General features: G+C 31.2%; 1 protein-coding gene across 1 annotated transcript; it reads right to left on the bottom strand.

The window, feature by feature from the left end:
* Positions 1–9175: 9175 nt before the first annotated feature.
* On the bottom strand, positions 9176–20480 carry LOTGIDRAFT_230575 (hypothetical protein). Its single transcript, XM_009049092.1, has 5 exons — positions 20119–20480; positions 14395–14503; positions 11548–11634; positions 11061–11138; positions 9176–10739 (listed from the first exon to the last, which is right to left on the bottom strand). Exons 1-5 carry the CDS (start codon positions 20146–20148, stop codon positions 10678–10680), a joined length of 366 nt encoding a protein of 121 aa, XP_009047340.1. The 5' UTR covers positions 20149–20480; the 3' UTR covers positions 9176–10677.
* Positions 20481–20776: the final 296 nt, after the last annotated feature.

Genomic DNA, 20776 nt, shown 5'->3' with positions numbered 1-20776 from the left:
TTGATTGAAAGAAAAAAAATAGCACTGATTTCTATATTATAAGTCTCAATAAGTTGTGAATAGAGACGCGGTGGTAGTCGGCAGTGTTAGATACCAACACTTGTGTATTAAAGTAGAGAAACTCTAGTGATAGTATTGTCGATACGTTTTACCGACTTAAAACTAACTTCAATCGGCTTGTGTGGCAGATTACAATATTAACACTCTACACGCCAACATAACTGACCAATAATGGGACATTTGCGGTGATTGGACATGACAATTCAATAACAAAGAATGACTGACACGACAACATATACCAACAATCATTGTAGTATCAGTATAATTATTCAACGATCGTATTACAATACCACTGTGGATATTGTTCTTGAGTCACGAGACTCAAACTGTAATTACAGTTCTATGATCTTACATGATTTATGACTGAGGTGTGTTCACCAATATAGCCAATCAAAGTAATGCTCTGTAAGGGCGGAACCACAACTGAGCTCCATTTGAACAAAATGAACTTTTAACATTTTATTTGACACTACTTTACCTGCTTGCGCCAGTGAATAGAGCCATGTTAACTTTACCCACTCTTACCCTATTTCAAAACTGGTTCGGGCCAGGATTGTTTATGTGTCGATAGTATGTAATGAGGTATTATCACATAGAATATAAAACAATACGAGATAATATAATGGGTCGTATTATAATCAGATTGAGACAAAACTAAAATAATATAAACTATGCTGCTGCATTCCTACTATTCTGTTGTCATTGATTTGATAAGCTTTTTAGACCATTTACCTTTATTCACCCATTTTCAATTGCGTCCTATACCTTGACTGCCTGCCATGGCATTCAAGATTGAATCATTGATTAGATTTTAAGCCAGCGAATACAGCTAATAACTGCTCTCGACGGACATTATGGTGATTATACCGGCTTTTTGTCGAGAACTTACTCGCTAAGGTGCAATCCAACCAAATTGCTGCATATGCAATCCTTCGTGATACCAGAACGGTGACCATTGCAGTCAAAGTATCAGACGAAGTTGGTAATAGCGTGACATGTTGAAGATGCTATTCACCGTACATAATAGGTACATGTAGAAATATTATAATGCATCTGGGTCACCAGCGATGACTTTATGTGGTCTGTTTTGATGATACCATTAATGATAAGGTGATATCAATCAGAGGGTGACTAGGTGATATCAATCACACAATGATTATATGATATTAATCAGAATGTCTGGTAGTAATTAATGTAATTAACAAAAATTGATTAAAGTTGACTACTAATATAATCTACTAATGTACCATTAACAATACTATAAACCATGAATATACGTGGTACGACGCTTATCGCATCCAATGAAAAACGTCGTGAAACTGAAACGTTTTTAAAAGAGCATACAATATGGTACATGTCAACAGCTAAAGGTGCGGGCATACAAGCGGTCTAGGTCGAAGAGTTTTGTCTCCGACTCGAATCTTGAGTAAAACCTCGCGTGTGCCCGTGCTTCCACGTAAAGATTTACTGACAGGATTTATAATATCAAACAATAATTGTCTCGGATAGTTTTATCGTCTGCAAGACAGACCATCATCATCTAATTAGAATCCTTTTCCTTTCAATTGCATGCTCCGCTGCTTATCGGTGGAAAGCGACCGACTGGAGATTTTTGTCTCCTCGTGTGCCTGTGCCAGTCGTAGAAACTCAAGACAAGACTCGAATCGGCGACAAAAGTCTCCGACCAAGATCGCTCGTGTGTCCACACCTTTAAAAGACGCCGAAACATATATTTAGTTAGTAAAGAAAGAAACAACAACTATATTTTACAAGGATAACAACTTCTGTTCACAGTTAAAGATCGTTTCAACCAGCTGGTCCTTGGCCAAACCTCTTGGCATTGATCTTTCCCGGATTATTTGTACCCATTTAAAGCTGGGTGGACTGGGAGTGAAGAAATATTTTATGATAATGACGATCTACACTCCTCATCCATCTTTTAAGTTTATCCCCGGAGTATTGGAATCAGTAATTGAAGGTTAGGCCTAATGAAGGCACAAGATCTAAATCGATCTGCATCCCTCACCCATCTTTTAAGTCGAAATCAGTAATTGAAGGTTAGGCCTAATGAAGGCACAAGATCTAAATCGACCTACATCCCTCCCCCATCTTTAAGTTTACACCTCGTGTATTGGAATCTCTAATTCAAGGTAAATGGAGTCACAAGACTCAAATCGATCTACGAAGGTTAATGAAATAAAGTATAATATAACATTAGCTTATAATGACGTCATAAGATTCAAAATTGATCTACATCCCTCCCCCATCTTTAAGTTTACACCTCGTGTATTGGAATCTGTAATTGAAGCTTAATGAAATAAACTATAGTGTTATGTAGGTATGCTATTGTAATGATTAAAACAGACATTAGCTTATTATGATTCAATACTTCATTAAGTAGAGCAGTGTGTAAAACTCATTATTTCTTAAACTTTAGATGATATTTTTACAGTATAATTACATTACCTAAAATACCAGCTGATTAGTCTATGTCTGTCTTCTTATTAGAATGGAAGTATAATGGACCTGGTGTCCTACTGAACTGAATTAAGAAATGTTATAAAAATGAACTTTTAACGAGTTAATGAATTTGGACAAGGCCATGCAGAGTGCAATGCGAATTTGGTAACAAATATGCCCATTAAAGACATCATACAATGAATGGTACATTTGAAAAAGATGTAAAATCACAAAAATTACAAAATTCAACGAAAAGTAGATGATGAATTACATTATATTAAAATAAAAAATTTTTTATTATACTAACAGAACATGTTAGAGGAAAGCTAATCTTCGCTCAAAATTGGGTTCGTGCAGAGCTTAACACCTGGCTTGGCTGGTTCGGCTTTGGCCCACTTCAACATCTTCTCACCATTTTGCATATTAAACCATTGCCTGGTCGCCCCCACTCCCTCACCCACCTTTTAACCCTTCCCTTTTTGCCGCTACTTGCCTCCTAATGATTTATAGTTACGACACTGGCGAAGGTAACCTTCAGAAGAGCTTCAGTGAATTAGACTCTATCAGTTTTATTTTTTCTGATGACAAATCTGAAATTTTTACAGATTTGGACATAATCAAAGCAAATTGGATTGTGGTCTATTGTGAAATCATCCTAAATTAAAACTTCCAAAATATTTATAATTTTGTTATAAAAAGATATAGTCTTCAATTATACCAGCTTAGACTTTCTACCAGTTGGATCACATTCAGAATGTTTTTCAACAATTGGCTAAACAGTTAAAGGGAAATAACTGCCGTGAAGGAAACTACAGACAACTTTATTTGTTGGCAATTTTCGTCTTTCGGATATTTCGTATAATTAAACTTCAATATAGATTTACAAGAAGCACAAATGATGCCATCTGTGTCCAAATTCAGTGGCGACTGCAGATATTCTCAGGGGCTCTGGGGAGAAATCCTCCAGTTCTGGATTTTGACAAACAATTATCAACCAGATGATAGGCTATAACAAGCCTCGATCGATCAGGTGGACAACATGATTCAAATTCTTCAAGGAAGCACATGAGAAGCTGATGGTACTGTGATTTTTTCAGTCGATGGTTGGTGTGCTTGTGTCATTTAATGCTACCAGTAATTTCTTTCCGTCGCAGCTCTCATTTATACCAATGAAGACCTTCAAGCAAAGCAAGCCAACCAACAAGAGTTCATCACAAAATGACAAGACAAAAAATAACTTCTGTTTCTCTTTATTGAGAGATGATATGAAAACAAAATGAGTGCTTGAGGCTTGAAATAAAATAGAGTTCTACAGACATCAATAGACAATAGCCAGAGTTCATTATTATACAGATTCCTTAAACCCCTAGTTTGGGTTTTACAAAATATATTTCCAAGTAAATTACAGTATAGGTTGGGGTCAATTAAATTTCTCAGCATGCAAACTAAATGGGGTACTTAAATCTACAATTATATTTAATTACAAACAATTCTGAACAAATTTCCCACATTCGAATTGCAAGAGCATGCTAATTTTCAATAAATGAATTTTTGTATTATTTGATTTAAAAAACATGAAACCTTAATTTGATTTGAAACTGAAACTTACTTAGTTCAGCCTACTTATAAGAGGATGTAAATCTTACTTATAACAGGATGTCAATCTTACTTGTAGCAGGATGTCAATCTTACTTGTAGCAGGATGTCAAGCCTACTTATATCAGGATGTCAAGTTTACTTATAACATGTCAATATTACTTATAACAGGATGTCAATATTACTTATAACAGGATGTCAAGTTTACTTTTCATAGGAGGTCAAGCCTACTTATAACATGATGTCAATATTACTTATAACATGATGTAAATATTACTTATAACAGGATGTCAAGTTTATTTTTCATAGGATGTCAAGCCTACTAATAACATGATATCAATATTACTTTACATAGGATGTCACGCCTACTAATAACATGATATCAATATTACTTGTAGCAGGATGTCAAGCCTACCAAGAAATGAAATCATGTCAAGCCTGCTTATAACAAGGATGTCAAGCCTACTTATAACAAGATGTCAAACCTATTTATAACGGGATGTCAAGCCTACTAATGAAATGATGTCAAGCCTACTAATTAAAAGATGTCAAGCCTTTTAATTAAAAGATTTCAAGCCTACTAATTGAATGATGTCAAGCCATTATAACATTATGTCCTTATAATATGATTAAATCAATTTGTAACATGATGTGAAAGTACGTATAACATTATGTCAAGTTATAACATAGTGACAAGTTTACTTAAAATCTTTGGGCAAGTTTACTTCTTACATAATTTAATGTTATAATTTCAAGTCTACTTATAACCTCCTGTCAAGTCATAACAAGATGTCAAGTCATAACAAGATGTCAAGTCATTGTATTATAACCTAATGCCAAGTTACCTTTATTATAACCTCATATCAAGTCAGCTATATTATATTTTCCTGTCATGTCATAACAAGATGTCAAGTTACCTTTATCATAACCTCATATCAAGTCAGCTATCTTATATCCTTCTGTCATGTCATTATAACCTCATGTCGAGTGAGTTATTTTATATCCTGCCATGTCATAACAAGAATGTCAAGTTACCTTTATTATAACCTCATGTCAAGTCAGCTATATTATATCTTCCTGTCATGTCATAACAAGATGTCAAGTTACCTTTATTATAACCTCATATCAAGTCAGCTATATTATATCTTCCTGTCATGTCATAACAAGATGTCAAGTTACCTTTATTATAGCCTCATGTCAAGTCAGCTATATTATATCTTCCGGTCATGTCATAACAAGATGTCAAGTTACCTTTATTATAACCTCATATCAAGTCAGCTATATTATATCTTCCTGTCATGTCATAACAAGATGTCAAGTTACCTTTATTATAACCTCATGTCAAGTCAGCTATATTATATCTTCCTGTCATGTCATAACAAGATGTCAAGTTACCGTTATTATAACCTCATGTCAAGTCTCTATCATAACTTAGTTCTAAGTATGTCAAAACTACCTCTTACATAATGTGACAAAGTCAAATTCTCTTAATAACCTCAAGGTAATATTTGAAATCAAGTTGACTATACAGTATGCATAAATGTCTGTATCAAATAAATAACAAGAGCTCTTAACAGTACATGACAGGCAAATACTTTTATTCAGCATCAATTCCCAACATTTCCTTTAAAGTGATATTTTTAACTATTTAATAAAAATGTCTTTTCAAAAATTGTTATCAGAAAGCTTATGATTTATCAGGGGTACTTATAGCTTCTATTTGTAACATGGATTTCCGATTTCCCGTAATTTCAGAAAACTTGATATACAGTGCTAACCTATTTTTCGTGCATTTCCGGAAATGATTAATAATTTACATGTGCGACCTCGACTGACCTCCGCATTTGCTTGTTTTGATAAACATGTGTTATCTCTTCAATATCAGCTAGTAGAATGAATCCAGTAGTTTCAAGCAAGGCAAAATCTATTAATGTATACTTTGAAAAATACAAAATGGCAGATTTCAGTTATTACCAAACGCCAAAAATCGGCCGAATTTCCTTATAATCCCAAGCGGTAATCAGAATTCCAAGTGAGGAAACATCTAAGACATAAAAAAAAATTTTTGTTTTTTTAACTTTGAGGAAATTCGGTGTAGAATCCTTACATCCACGAAAATAGGTTACACCACTGTACCATTCAGATTTTATGTATGCTTCTGTCATTTCAATTAAGATAAAGGCTCGAAATCCTCTTTAAAGTCCAAATTAAACTCAGTGCGAGTGATGACAATCTAAGTATCCAGGCCATGGTTTCTTACATGCAGTTATAACTAAAGTGTATGCATTAATCAGGATTAACTTAAAATTACTTATTACTAATAGTGACAGAATAAATATATTATAATTCACTGCTAAGCCAAAATGACAAAATCGTCATTGTTATTGGCATGAATTTTTTTCGACTATGAAAAAAGATAAAAATATCACATCCCAGAAGTGAGAAACTTATTTCTTATATCTATATACAAATAGAACTATTTATAGTCCAACCAAGATATCAATATACATCTAGGGACATTCAAAACAGGCCTGAACAGTCCATTTTTTTTAGAGGTGGTTTAAATGGTCATTTACACAATTTAAGTGTGTTATGTTAAATTTCAATTACCATTTATTCTACTCCGAAACAAAACAGACTATTCTTGTTTATGTTTTCAAATGCTCCTTGGTGTATATAAATATCTATAGCTGACCTCAGTAATGCAATAACACAAAGACAAATTTCATTGGCTGACAAATTGTGTCAATAATTTCAGAGATTTTCAATTTTCTACTCAAAGTCAAAGGTTATAACCAAACGTCAGACAGTAAAATTTGAAAATGATATAACATAAAATAAAACATTTATAATCAAATAAAAAAAGGAAATAATTTCATGCAAATACACTGAACCATCTTTGAAACATTCTTAAACTTGAGTTATCTCCCTTCTAGCATGAAAACAAACAACATTCATTCTCACTTTCAGAATTCTTAAGATATAATTTAAGGAGATTTTAAATCTAATTCTATATTTTCTTAGCAGGTCTCAGTTATTTTCTGATTATTAAAGAATGTAAGAACTCAACCGGAAGCCTTTTACAAAAATATAGATTTAGACCAAACATGTCCTTTAATGAAAATCAAATCACTTTTGATTAACAACCAATACAGCCAAATTTTCACCTCGATAGAATAAGCCAGATATGCAGGACTGGCTATTTTGCTGTGATAGGTTCCCAATTCAAAGTAAAATGGATATTCACTCAATGCCTATATTTAACCAAAACGAATGATTTACAATAAAAAAAAATGTGATCAACACTACAATCATTTATATATATATATTTATATATTATTCACAAATATCTATTCATAATAATAATTTACAAACACAAAATATCATTTAAAAACATATCATTTTACTTGATTTACTTGTGGAGACCTCATTGGTTTAATTTTTACACTATGCATTTATGTAACTTCTCATTTAGAGAGTCTTTAAAAATTGTCCGATATTTCAGACAAGGCATCTTCACAATGTCATGCTATTACGAACTTGTCAATACCTTGACATCAATACGCATTTTTCTTGTATCAGGGAAGTTTGAAAAGCAGCCATCTAGTTCTTTTACAGTCTTTCCTTTGAAAGCCATGATTGGCTGTATTTGTTAGAACCAACCTGTTGTGTTACAAAAAAAGTGCCTAAAAAGGTCAAGGTATTCAGTCCACTTTATCAATGGTAGTTTAAATGGTAATGACAATGTAAATGTTTGGATTGTTTAGTTTCAATAACTCTTTATTCTACCTCAAAATAAAATGGACTGCACTCGTTCATGTTTTGAATCTGAAACAGTAACATGGGTGGAGTAAACAGACTACTGATAACAAAATTAACAACAAAATTGGCAGCATTCAAAAAAAAGAGCCTGGATTATCAAATGCATTTTATTGAAATCCATAAATGGTAAAAAAACAAAGGATGTTTTGCTGTCAATGTTCATTTGTGATGTTCATTTTCACATTCTGCATATCAGAAGTCTTTCAGTCTCATTCAAATAAGATCAAATTTCATTACATTTTTTATCAGCTTTAAATCTATATATCGCCACTTCAGTTAGGGTCTAATGACAGCACTCTTGAACATTTGAACATAACTCGATGTCTGCTTTATCCAATAAATTTCTACCTTCTCCAGCACTAGCATTTATTAATGGGGGTGTCAAAGTTAAATTGGACGAACGTTCAAGATGGCTGCCACTTAAATGAAGTGGCTATATTAAAAGTATAAGTCTAACTTTAATCCAATTGAGTAGTCTTTCTGCTACCTGGTAGGTTTTAAGTGATGCAAAATCAGATTCTCATTTTAAAAAGCAGATAGTAAAATTGATCTCTAATAGCTGATAAGACAAAAAGAATTTCATGATTTTATTCAGCCCAGAAAACATCTAAATGAACATCTAAATGATCATTTTTAAAAATCCTATTAAAAAAAAAAAAGTCATAAGCAAAAAAATTTAAACACTATATCTATGGTTTTTTTTTTAAAGATGGGTTCCCATTTATAAAATAAAAATGCTGATACTTATGACTAGGAAAAATACCAGTTTGTCTCCCATGTCCATAATTAATTTATAATTAGCTAAATTAGAAGAGAAATATAAGCAGAATTCCAATGAGTGACTGATCAAGAAAGGTCAAAAAGTTTTTTTTTTGTTTATCCAGACGGTACAAAGACAGACATTTATGATTGGTTAAAATTTTTAGTTACATGCAATAAGAACATAATGATATGAGACAAATTAATCAAATAGTTTGTTAATTTGACACTAAAAAATAAGGAAACCCATCTTTAAGAATCGGTGGGGCCAGAAATTGGTAGACTAACAAAACTGATACTGCTCAAAAGATAGAAGTCATTTTTAATTGCATAGAAAGCAATTACAGCTGGTATCTATACCATTTCCCTGTATACTAATGGTAGAATATATTAAAATAATAATTTGGATTTCACTAGTGATCAATCTATTATATATGAATAAGCAAAAAGCCCTATTTGAATTTTACAAATTTTTTTTGGCCTATAAATCTGCTTTCAGGGTACCATATAAATATTATTTTGCTTTACAAACTAGAAGAGGTCAATTCCAGCCAGCTGTATCTCTTTTCAGAATCAAAATCTTGATTCTCTGTTCCCTTTCAATTATACAAAAACTTTTTAAGTTTATACTATCATCTCAGATGAATTGTAGGGAAATCTGATATCTGATATTGATTTTGAAAGGTGATATGGACAGCTGCTAATACATATATTTAGATGACAATATTAACGTTTAAAACTTCAAGAACTTTTCCAGCCATCTTTATATGAAGATTGTCAAACTCAAACTACATCAAAATAAAGTTGGAACACTAAATAGCACAGTGTCATGAGGTGTAAGCTTGCTTGACTATACCTAATTACAAGATAAAACATAAAGAATGTTGACAGCCATCATGATTGATCCAAGAAACTTTACACAAGTAAATATCAGTTAGTTAAAATCTTCTGTAAAACATTAAGACAATGTCATGCTAATATATACAAATTGCCCGTCTGTCATCGACGACACCAATAATACTCAAATTCACAGCATCATTAATTCCTTTTTGTTGCCGATTGCACACTACCTGAAAGCCTTCATGTCCATAAGGTATCCTACAATGCTACACTCTAAGGCTTCACTCACGAACGCCTTGTTAAGATTTTGTAATAGTCCAGAATTTGAATTCTTACAACACATTTCTTTAATGGCAAGCTTTTTCTCACTTTCTTTTCACAAATAATGCAAGTCTTGTTCACTGTAAATGGTTGAATAATTATCCATGTTACTATATATCACAATATTGATTCCATTTGCAGGGAGAATTTTCAGTTCGATAGAAATTTTATCCTCATGATAAACACATCTCTAAGGATATTCCCAGTCTATGAGAGTTACCTCCCTTCACAAATGACCGTCTGCTCACAAAAAGAAAATGAACTGAATGAATATAACTTATATATATATATATTTATGTCTAAAACAATATAATAGAAACAACATAATAATATGATATTTTTTTACATAAACTTTAAAAAAAAAAAAATTAACAGAAATTTTCCATGAGGTGATTTTGATTTTTTCGCCCTAAAGCTAAAAACAGAATGCGTGAAAGTGCAATATAACAAAAAGCATGATTTATTTGTGGCTTTAAAAATTAATTTTTCAATTTATTCTACTTAATGAGCAATTTCAATCCCTAATATTCCACATCTACTTTAGGGTTATATTAGGGTATAATTATGCACAAATTAAGAATATTTTGCTCAGACCAAAAGCAAAATGAGCAATAGGTTTTTAAAATCATTTTTTAGGTGTATTCATTAACAAATCAAAAGACAAAATTAGGAATAACTTGAATAAGAAACAAGAGATAAAAAAGTACAAGTGGAGTTTGTCGTTGAAAATTGTTCATAATCTTTTGTCAAGTTGTGATATCTGTTTGTGAGAGTAAGAAGAAGAAATAAAATAGAGAGACAGAATAAGGTCCACCATCATTATAGTACAACACAACAATTGCTACATCCACTTTCTCCACTTTTATCTTTCTTTAACTGGCCTGAAATTATACAAAACCAAACTATGTCTTTAATATCAAGAGATAACCTGTTTATTTTGAGAGTTTTCACCACCAAAGCAAAATCTGGCATAATTTCGGGTGCTCATACAGAAGCAAACCCTTAATGAATAATGAGTCCATCAAGACATTACTAGATATTTTACAGTGTTCCTGTGACTCACAAAGTACCACAATACAATAGAAGGGTGGGCTAAACTTATAGAGTTGTATGAAGAAGAGAAAAGCGAAACCCTCGCATGTTTTGAAGTAGGGTGACATGTCCTCTACTAGATATAACCCAAATATGTAACTGATTCTTACCTTGGTTATTAGGCTCTGGTAAATTCTCTCTTGCCACCAGATGCATAACTGTTGTTTTACCAGTTGGTAATTGTAAAGCTGAAATATAAAGTAAAATGAAATGAAAGAAAAGAACCATATATCAAATTTTTCCAAAGGAATTTGTATGACCTTTAAGTTTATACAAGTAAGGAAATTTGAAAATGAATTTAACCATAAATTTCTTTTCAGATTCTTTTTCAATTTGAAAATCCTTTTAAAAGGAGATTGTTCCCAAAAAACCATATATCATCCATCTGATTACCCAGTATTTACTAAGATCAGTGTATAGGATTTAGAGATACAGTAATGTGACTGGATGACAAAACCAAATTGTAGATCAGATCAAATGTAATTAATTGAACAAGACTTGAATATTCAAATTATCTTGAGCCAGGTTTTCAAGAAAAATAACCCAGCGATTACCAAAGTTTTGAAGAGCAAGGTCCAGCTCTTATTTCAGTCCTACCTGCTAAGGTAACATTTCCATGTAAAAATCTTCCTTGATATATCAATCTCAATATATTAGATGATGGTAGTTGTTCATCATTCCATTCTGTAAAATATAACATTTAATACCATAGATAAGCACTGTTTGAACTTTTGTGAACAGGCTATAGTACAGTGAGTTAGGGTGTTGGAAGCTTCACATAACATCATTTGCTCGGTTTAAAGGTTTAAAGCTACTAACCCTTTACTCTTATAGGCAAATTGAATTTTACCAATTCTTAAAGGGACATTCCCCTTCTTTGTAAGTCAACATCTTTTTTGCTCAAATTTATGAAAACTATAAACCAAAATCTAAAAAATGTATCCCTAATGTATCTGAAAGTTTTAACTAAAAAAATCCAGCTGTTAATTTTTTAACACCAAAACTTTACCTACAAGGTTATGTAACCTTCTAAAGTTTGTTATGCTTTTTGCGAGCTGTTAAAAAACTACTGTACTGATTTTAGTAAAATAATCGCCTTATTGCAGAGAAATATGTCTCCAATGTTTTCTAAAGATTTCATTTAAATTGAACGAGCCATTATAAAGTTGATCACGGAAACTAGGTCAAACTGCTTAATTAACAATTAGTACTCTCAGTTTTTAATTAACCTTTTAAAACAAATTCAGTTTGATCAAATAAGATACATAGATATAAATAACATACTTTAGAAATATTTTCAGGCATAATTTACGTTTTTGAAAATCAAAAATGTTTTACAAAAAAAGTGGTATGCCCCTTTAAAGTAAAATGTGAATATCAGCTTCAAAATAGTACTGATAGTCTAAAATTTCAAATAAAAATGAAAAATTCTAGCCGAATACTGGACAGTCCTTGATAATTTTTGTACCATTTCTTATTATTCGATTTTTTTGTTTTGTTTTTGTTTTTGTTTTGAATAATACTGAGTGTCATAGGAAGTCATCTTTAAATATAAATAACTGGACCATTCCTCAAGTGGGTGGAAGGTAAAAGTGTAAATTATAAACATTATGTCAAGAAATAGTAAAATTAAATGTGACACTCCCAAAGAAAGATAATATCTATTGTAGTGCACTATATAATTAATAACCTTATATTGTATGATTCACTATCATAAGATACAATATCAATAACTAGATAGATAGAACACTTCAAAACCTTCCTGTTATAATTTCATTGCTTAAAAAAGAGTCTGGAAACATATTATTCATTATATATTATAAAGAAAACATGTTATATAATAAGTTACATAACTTGTTTTTATATTGTTTTCATTTCCAACAGCATATTTTCATAACATAACTTTTACTTTTTTATTTATACTATAACATATATTTATAATATAACTTGTTTTTAATATTCGTTGAATTAACACAACATATTTTCATCTTCTTTGAATGTTAAAGGGACAAATGCGCCATTTTTCGGGGGTTGATTTAATTTTGGGGTATGTCAAAAATATCTCAAATTAGGAATTTCTTTTCCTATTTCTATAGATGTCTTTTCTATATATATGTGTATGGCAGACTCTCTAGATAAGACGACTCGTCTATTTAACTTTCAGACGCGGATATTTCTAGACACACATGGATAAATTTCAACGAAAAGCTGCTGTGAACACTATTACTAATTGGCTTGGCTATAAAAATTCTGTTTCTGAGACTTGGTGAAAAAAATGGCACATGTCCCTTTAACAATTTATATGTTTGAATATTTAACTTTTTATAATACAACTTTTTATATTCATCCAATTTGGAATAGTTTTTAAGAAATAACATCAAATCATATTCTTTTAATTTCAAATAATTATCTTTATAAATATATTCTTTGAATTCCAAGCTTTACATCTTTATAACATACCCGTAACTTGTTTTATAATTTCAAGCTATATATTATATAACATACTGTAACTTGTTTTATAATTTCAAGCTATATATTATATAACATACTGTAACTTGTTTTATAATTTCAAGCAGTATATCTTTATAACATACCGTAACTTGTTTTATGATTTCAAGCTATATATTATATAACATACCGTAACTTGTTTTATGATTTCAAGCAGTATATCTTTATAACATACCGTAACTTGTTTTATAATTTCAAGCAGTATATCTTTATAACATACCGTAACTTGTTTTATGATTTCAAGCTATATATTATATAACATACCGTAACTTGTTTTATGATTTCAAGCAGTATATCTTTATAACATACCGTAACTTGTTTTATAATTTCAAGCTATATATTATATAACATACCGTAACTTGTTTTATGATTTCAAGCTTTATATCTTTATAACATACCGTAACTTGTTTTATGATTTCAAGCTTTATATCTTTATAACATACAGGTAACTTGTTTTATAATTTTAATTTCAAGCAGTATATCTTTATAACATACCGTAACTTGTTTTATGATTTCAAGCTTTATATCTTTATAACATACCGTAACTTGTTTTATGATTTCAAGCTTTATATCTTTATAACATACCGTAACTTGTTTTATAATTTCAAGCTATATATTATATAACATACTGTAACTTGTTTTATAATTTCAAGCTATATATTATATAACATACTGTAACTTGTTTTATAATTTCAAGCAGTATATCTTTATAACATACAGGTAACTTGTTTTATGATTTCAAGCTTTATATCTTTATAACATACAGGTAACTTGTTTTATGATTTCAAGCAGTATATCTTTATAACATACAGGTAACTTGTTTTATAATTTTAATTTCAAGCAGTATCTTTATAAACAAACTTTAAATTTCAAGCAGAAAGCTAATATCTTTTGACATTTAACATTTGGTCTTGCACCTTTTAACAAAGAACTTACCACTTGGCCAGTGACTGTATACATGTTCTGTGATCTCGGCAGCGGAATCACTTGGTAAAAACAGGAACTCTGCTGTTTTACCACTAACTAAAATGAGTCTTAAGTTAATCTGAAATGAAAAATAACATTATATCTAAGCATTATATAAAAAAAAAAAAAAAAAATTGTTACCCAACAAAACCCAACCGCAATAGGACAGCAATACCAATGTAGCAAAATCATCAGAGAGCTTATCTGGTAGATTTCATGAAACTTAGAATCTAGGCAGAACTGGCTGCCATGAACCAGGATTATTCAATTTATTTGTATAAATTCATTCCAGTCTGTTTGGAACTCCAATTTTCATCATGTATTTCTTCATTTCAAAAAAAATTTAGATTAAAATCTTAATTTACGTGTTAAGATGTAGGGCTGGGAACCCTTCTACAACCATTGATCAATTTCCACAAAATTAAAATTTGGAGAACGTGTCAGTAAGTCGAAAACATACTATACTAGTTCTATCAATATACAAAAGCTTTCTCAAAATCAAGATAAAAACTATAGCTTCCATTGCATTCACATTCACAAGCCTATTATGAACAGATGGAGAGACAATGTTTAATGCGAGCGTTAAAAAAAAAGACACTGCTTGTGTCACGGTGCCAAGACACTAAACAATCGTGCAATCGAGGAGAGTACCTAAGATATAATACCCAAATTCATTCTACTTCATTTCAAAATACAATGGACCCTGAAGTCCCTGATTTATCTGTACATTTCCATTGCCCATAAAATGGTGTGGTATAACAAACTTTCAGGTAGTGTAAACATGTCATATCAGTCATAACAAAGAGTTATGTCCCTTCCTATTTGGACACAAGTGTTACGTACACAACACGTAATTAACACGCGTGTACCGGTACTAGTACTTTATACAATATAGTTATAGACTGCTTGTTTTAATTTTTTCATGTCATTTCTATAGCATGATAACGACAAATTTCTGATGAAATAGTTTAGTTTCCTTCGGAGTAGGATTAATAATATATAAACACATATTTCCCTGCCCTAAATTCTTAGCGTTGTAAACAGCAATCAATTTCCATAAATATATCAATAATTGAATAAATGACCATTAGAACAGCAGTAAAATAGACCTAATTACTGTCAGACCAACTGGACATGTTCCAAAATCACTAAATACCAGGCAACAACATTGGCCATATAATAAATTGATTTATAAACTATTTTAATAACAACTTTATTAATAATATCAACCAACAAAATTATTATCAATCATAATACACTTTTATAGCCTTATGAAAGTCTTATTATTGGGAAGACGTAACATTTTTGCTGCAACCAGTATTCAAACTACTCTTTGACTATGTTTACTGAATTGAATTTTGGCAATCATTTCCGAAGGAATTGAAATATTAACCACAACATTCTACTGAAAGACTTGGATTGTCTTTGGGATGATGAAAATGTTCATCATTGGACAAATTATTATGTGTAAACAAGATTTTACAGTAGGGAATTATCAGTCCGAAAAGTTGAATTTTCTTGGAGGAAACCTTATTTTTCTATGGACACAAAGACATTTTAAAGCCAATGGCATAGAGTTGAAAAATTTATTTTTAATATTTAGGAAATGAGAGAAAAATTCACTTCAAAGCTCAATGTAGTCAGACAGTAAGCTCTTTTTTATATGAGGCAAAAATAGATTTGTCTTTGAAGCCAATTATGTATTTTATCCCAACATAATTCCACAAAAAAAACCCCCCAAAATCATGCACTCTTGAATGATGACATTTACTTTTAGACATCATTGCCAAAACCTATTTTATTTTCTCAGGTTAGAAATAATGTATGTCCTAATTTCAAATGAAACAGGATTCTGTATATTACAGGATGTCCTGTCAAAATTAGGGTTCGGAAATGAAATAATTTTGAGCTGATAGCTTCCTGTAGCTAGGTTTTCAGTTCACTACTATCTATTTCTTCAAGATGTTTTCAAGATCTAAGTAATTATTGAAAAACATTGATCTCTTAATAGCATTTATAGGCTTACATTATAATTTAATTCTCTAGTTACCATGGTAACCAGGTATTAAATGGCAGACTGAGATTAATATCATCAAGGTTGTCATATTAAATGATAGGAAAATAGCCACATCAATTGTTGTAAACTTATACCTTAGTAAACAACCCTTAAAAACACAAACTATACCATAGTTAATCTAATTAACATTGAAATTATGTATCCCATTAGGGTTCCAAGTACAGGTACTGTTGTTTATCTTTGTCCAATCAGACTCGACTGCTTTTCTTTATTCCCACAATTAAAGGGGTTTTTTTTTAATTTTCCATTATCAGATGTGTGTGTTTCCTGCATGAGCAATAAATCAAAGTGTTTAATGACATCACTAATGAAGAAGGGCCTTATGTCAAAATGTATACTTTGAGAATAGTCATTGAAATTGCAGAAAACATAGCCGTCCGATCGAAAGTTAGAATGGGAAAAATTTATGCTATTAGAAAACCTCCTAGCAATCCCTTTAATCTATACGGTATTATAATATTCAGTGTATGTACCCAACAAAGGGCCTTTTACACATGAGATTTCTGTAACAAAGTTGGTTAAAATCTTGTTTGAATCTATACTAATATAGGTCATTTGCTTAGTTACTGGTACATCAAACAAATGGTAGTCAGGGGTTCTAATCTTGGTCAGACGTGAAAGTCTGGTTACCTTCTTAAAGTCCACCCAGCCAATGTCACGACATTTGGCCCAGGACCAGCTGATAGAAAAGATCCTTGTGAACCTAAGTTATTATCCTTCTTGACATTGATATTTCCACCCTGATTTTATATTCAGTAAAAATTTGGTGTGCAGTTACAATTTTAATAGTTTTAGGGGTTTCAGATGAGATGCAGACTCAAATCATATTACAATTTGTTCAAAGATAAACTCAATTAGTCACATTTTGAAGCATTTCCTTTCAAAATTGAAACAACTGTTATATCACTTCAGATAAAATTATGCTTGTAAAGAAGGAAAATCCACATTTATTCACAAATATTCTATATTTCTACTCTTACTCCCTTATATGAACCAGTTATGCAAACTGGCGTTTATTTTTCGATAAACTGTAGTTTTTCAATCGATACTACATGACGTGTTCAAGGGGTGACAACAATGATGCAATCATAAAATTGTGTTATATTCAAGGAACCAACAAATAAAAAAAGAAAATTGTGTTAATAAATGTATCCGAAAGTTAATATTAGAATTAAATGATGGTCTCACTAGCATTATTGGTGTGTAAACGCAGTTGATCACACCACAAAGATACATTTCATTTTGTCACATGATCAACTGGGTTTACACACCAATAATGCTAGTGAGACCAACGTTTTATTCTTAATTTCATCTAATTTTGACCAAATCAAACTACACACCTATATCAGAGTAGATAACAAAGTCTGTCCATATCTTTTTCTAGGAACTTGTGACTGGGAAGTTTCCAGACACAAGCATATCAGTTTAACCTATTAAGCTTTAATTTGGTGAAAAGACGTCTAATGTCTGTAAAAATATGAGATCAAATTCTTAAGATCATAGCTTTGATTCTTTATGAAAAATTTGTCTTTTCTTAGCCACACGATATATTATTGATGAAGTTTCTTTAAAACCTTTTGTGAGACCCAATAACAAGCATTGTGTAAGAGAACTTCGCATTATGCAAATTTAGTGGGTTTTTTTTAGGGCGACTCCACTTGCCATTCATGATCAGACAGTGTTATACACCTCCTTCCTTGTCTGAGTCATTTTATATTCAAACAATCAATTTCCCCATTCAGTATTAAGGTATTACAATAAAAATTGTCCATAGGAAGATTTTGCATAAATTAATTTTCCATGACCCAAAACTTAACCAAGCCCAATTCAATCTCTCACCTTTAGATATGTTGTGTTTTGTTATTTACATGAATTTGTATCAACTAGTTTAGATATATGTATTATGTTGATAAAATATAGATTTAAGATTCTAATTATATCCACTTCCATGAAATAAAGACTTATCATTGTCTCAAACATACACATACACATGCCCATATATTTCTCTATATCTAGTCCTAGACATTTATAACTGACATTAGTTTTCAGGAAACTGTTTGTTTCAAACCTTCTTAGACTTGATGTACCATAGTCGCTTTGTAGATTCTACTCATCTTGGTACCACTTTAATTCCCATAATCCATCTCACATTCAACATAATCAAAAGGAGAAAATACCTTAACCAAAAGTTATGAATTGTTGGCACAGTTGACTAACATGTCTGAATCTGCCATTTACTTCATAAAACACTACAGTGTTCCCTGTGCTCCTAGGGGGTACTTATACATCAAGTTGAGAACCAGGGATCTAAGGGTATTGATAATCTCTTGAGACTGGATCAAAGACAAACTTATAGTCATAGACAAGACCCCTCCAGAACCACTTTCAAATATATGGGCAGGTCTTCCTATTTCTTTATCTTTCAAAGAAAGACACTCACACTAAAGGTCAAACAGTACCGGTACAGATAAAGAAAATGTTACCAAAAGATTAATACTCTTTCCGGGGTTTGAAAATTCTAAAAAATTTGTACATTTTAGAAGATAAGCACCATCCAAATGGCCACAAAGCCAATGACAACACATTCTGAAACTATGATTAAATACCAACAATCATTACTTTAATTGTTATTAAGTTATTGTTTTTATCTTCATTCCCATTCATTTTAGTAATGACCAGATATTTTGAGTGCTGAATTGACTTTGTCCATAATGCCATTTTGACTTGGCACTACAGAACCATACCTCCTACCTCTTTTTAATTCTTATTTTTCCTTCATTTCAATGTAATTATATCTTGGATTAGCTAAAACTTTTCTATATGTGACATCAGCGTAAATCTTATTCAATTCATTACATTGACACCGAGATAAAGCTTAATTTATGGATTAGATTAGGCTAGAGACACCATAATAACCACCTCAAATCTTAACTACTGTACAAGAATTTAACCATGGACGACATGACCACTTTTATGAATGAATAAATCATAATGTTCCTAAATAATTCAATAAATAATATTTGTGAAAACAGTTTGAGTAAGCTTATTCTAAACTTTAAATAGTTAGTAAAATAACGGAATAAGATGTGATCGAGATCTATTTTGGGTGTTTCTGAAGAAGGCAGTAAGCAGAAACGTCAAATAACAGGACAATAATATAGTTATAAATAATATAGCTCATCCACATTAGGAGCAAAATAGTCTAGCTTTTCTATGTTAGGAAACATAGCCTCCCCCTGGATGAGTAAGCTTTTCATACCCAGTTCATTGTCCAACATTAAGAAACCTCTGTAGAAGGCCATTTACACTATGAAATTGAGACAATATCTCCTTGTAACACTAGATCAGTGCAATTTTTAGTCAAAATCAGGTTAGTTTTGCATTTTTGTCAAACACCAATAGGGCCTAAATGAAATAGCTTCTATTTCTATCATTCATAGCTTTTCTTTCAATCATCTTTCAGTATTTTCAAACTAAGCATGTAAATGATCAAATATGACAGCATTTTTCAACAATGTCATTGACATTAGGAGTTTAAATAGGAAGAAGACTCTCAGAAAGATAAGATGACATCTTAATGAGTCCAATAAGCATTTAACTGATTTAAAGATACAAACCTTATCATTTGGTGTTGTTCGGCTAGCCATTTTGAAACGTAATCAGTTAGAAATAAATTCAATTGAGATATTTATTCTAACTTCAAAGAAAGCCTCTTCCTTCTAAGCATCCAGTACTATCTCATTGAGATTTATCACAATCATCACAACAACAAATAATTTCTGATGAGATGAAAAAATGACAAGTAATTATCTCAAAATGAAGCAACAATTCAGAGCCAATGGTGGAATTCTCATACACATGGCCTATGTTTATCTATACAAGTGTTAATTAACTTCATTTTTAACAATACACATAGTCTAAAAATCTTTCCATGTATCAATGATCAAAATAAAATATTGTCTTTCAATCGAAGTAAACATGAAGGATTTTTCAATGGCGGAGCTCAATGGCTTCTGGGTAATAATTCTGACGTCACAGAGACTTCCGGTAATGGATGCTTCCATGAAGGTTTGTTTTGATTATGATATTTTGTCATTTTTACAACTTTGATACCATTGGAGACTATGCTAATCACAACTTCCACACCACTCTCGATTATTCAATATTTCCAATCGTAATTTACTCGAAACGTACTTTTCTTTTTGCTTATTAGATATTGATAAGTTATTGAGCCTTATTTCAGTTTGGATTTATCTATAGAGTATGTGTGTGGAC

The sequence above is a fragment of the Lottia gigantea genome, assembly GCF_000327385.1.
Source record: "Lottia gigantea unplaced genomic scaffold LOTGIsca_13, whole genome shotgun sequence".
Lineage (NCBI taxonomy): Eukaryota > Metazoa > Mollusca > Gastropoda > Lottiidae > Lottia > Lottia gigantea.
This window is presented reverse-complemented; position numbering and strand designations above follow the sequence as displayed.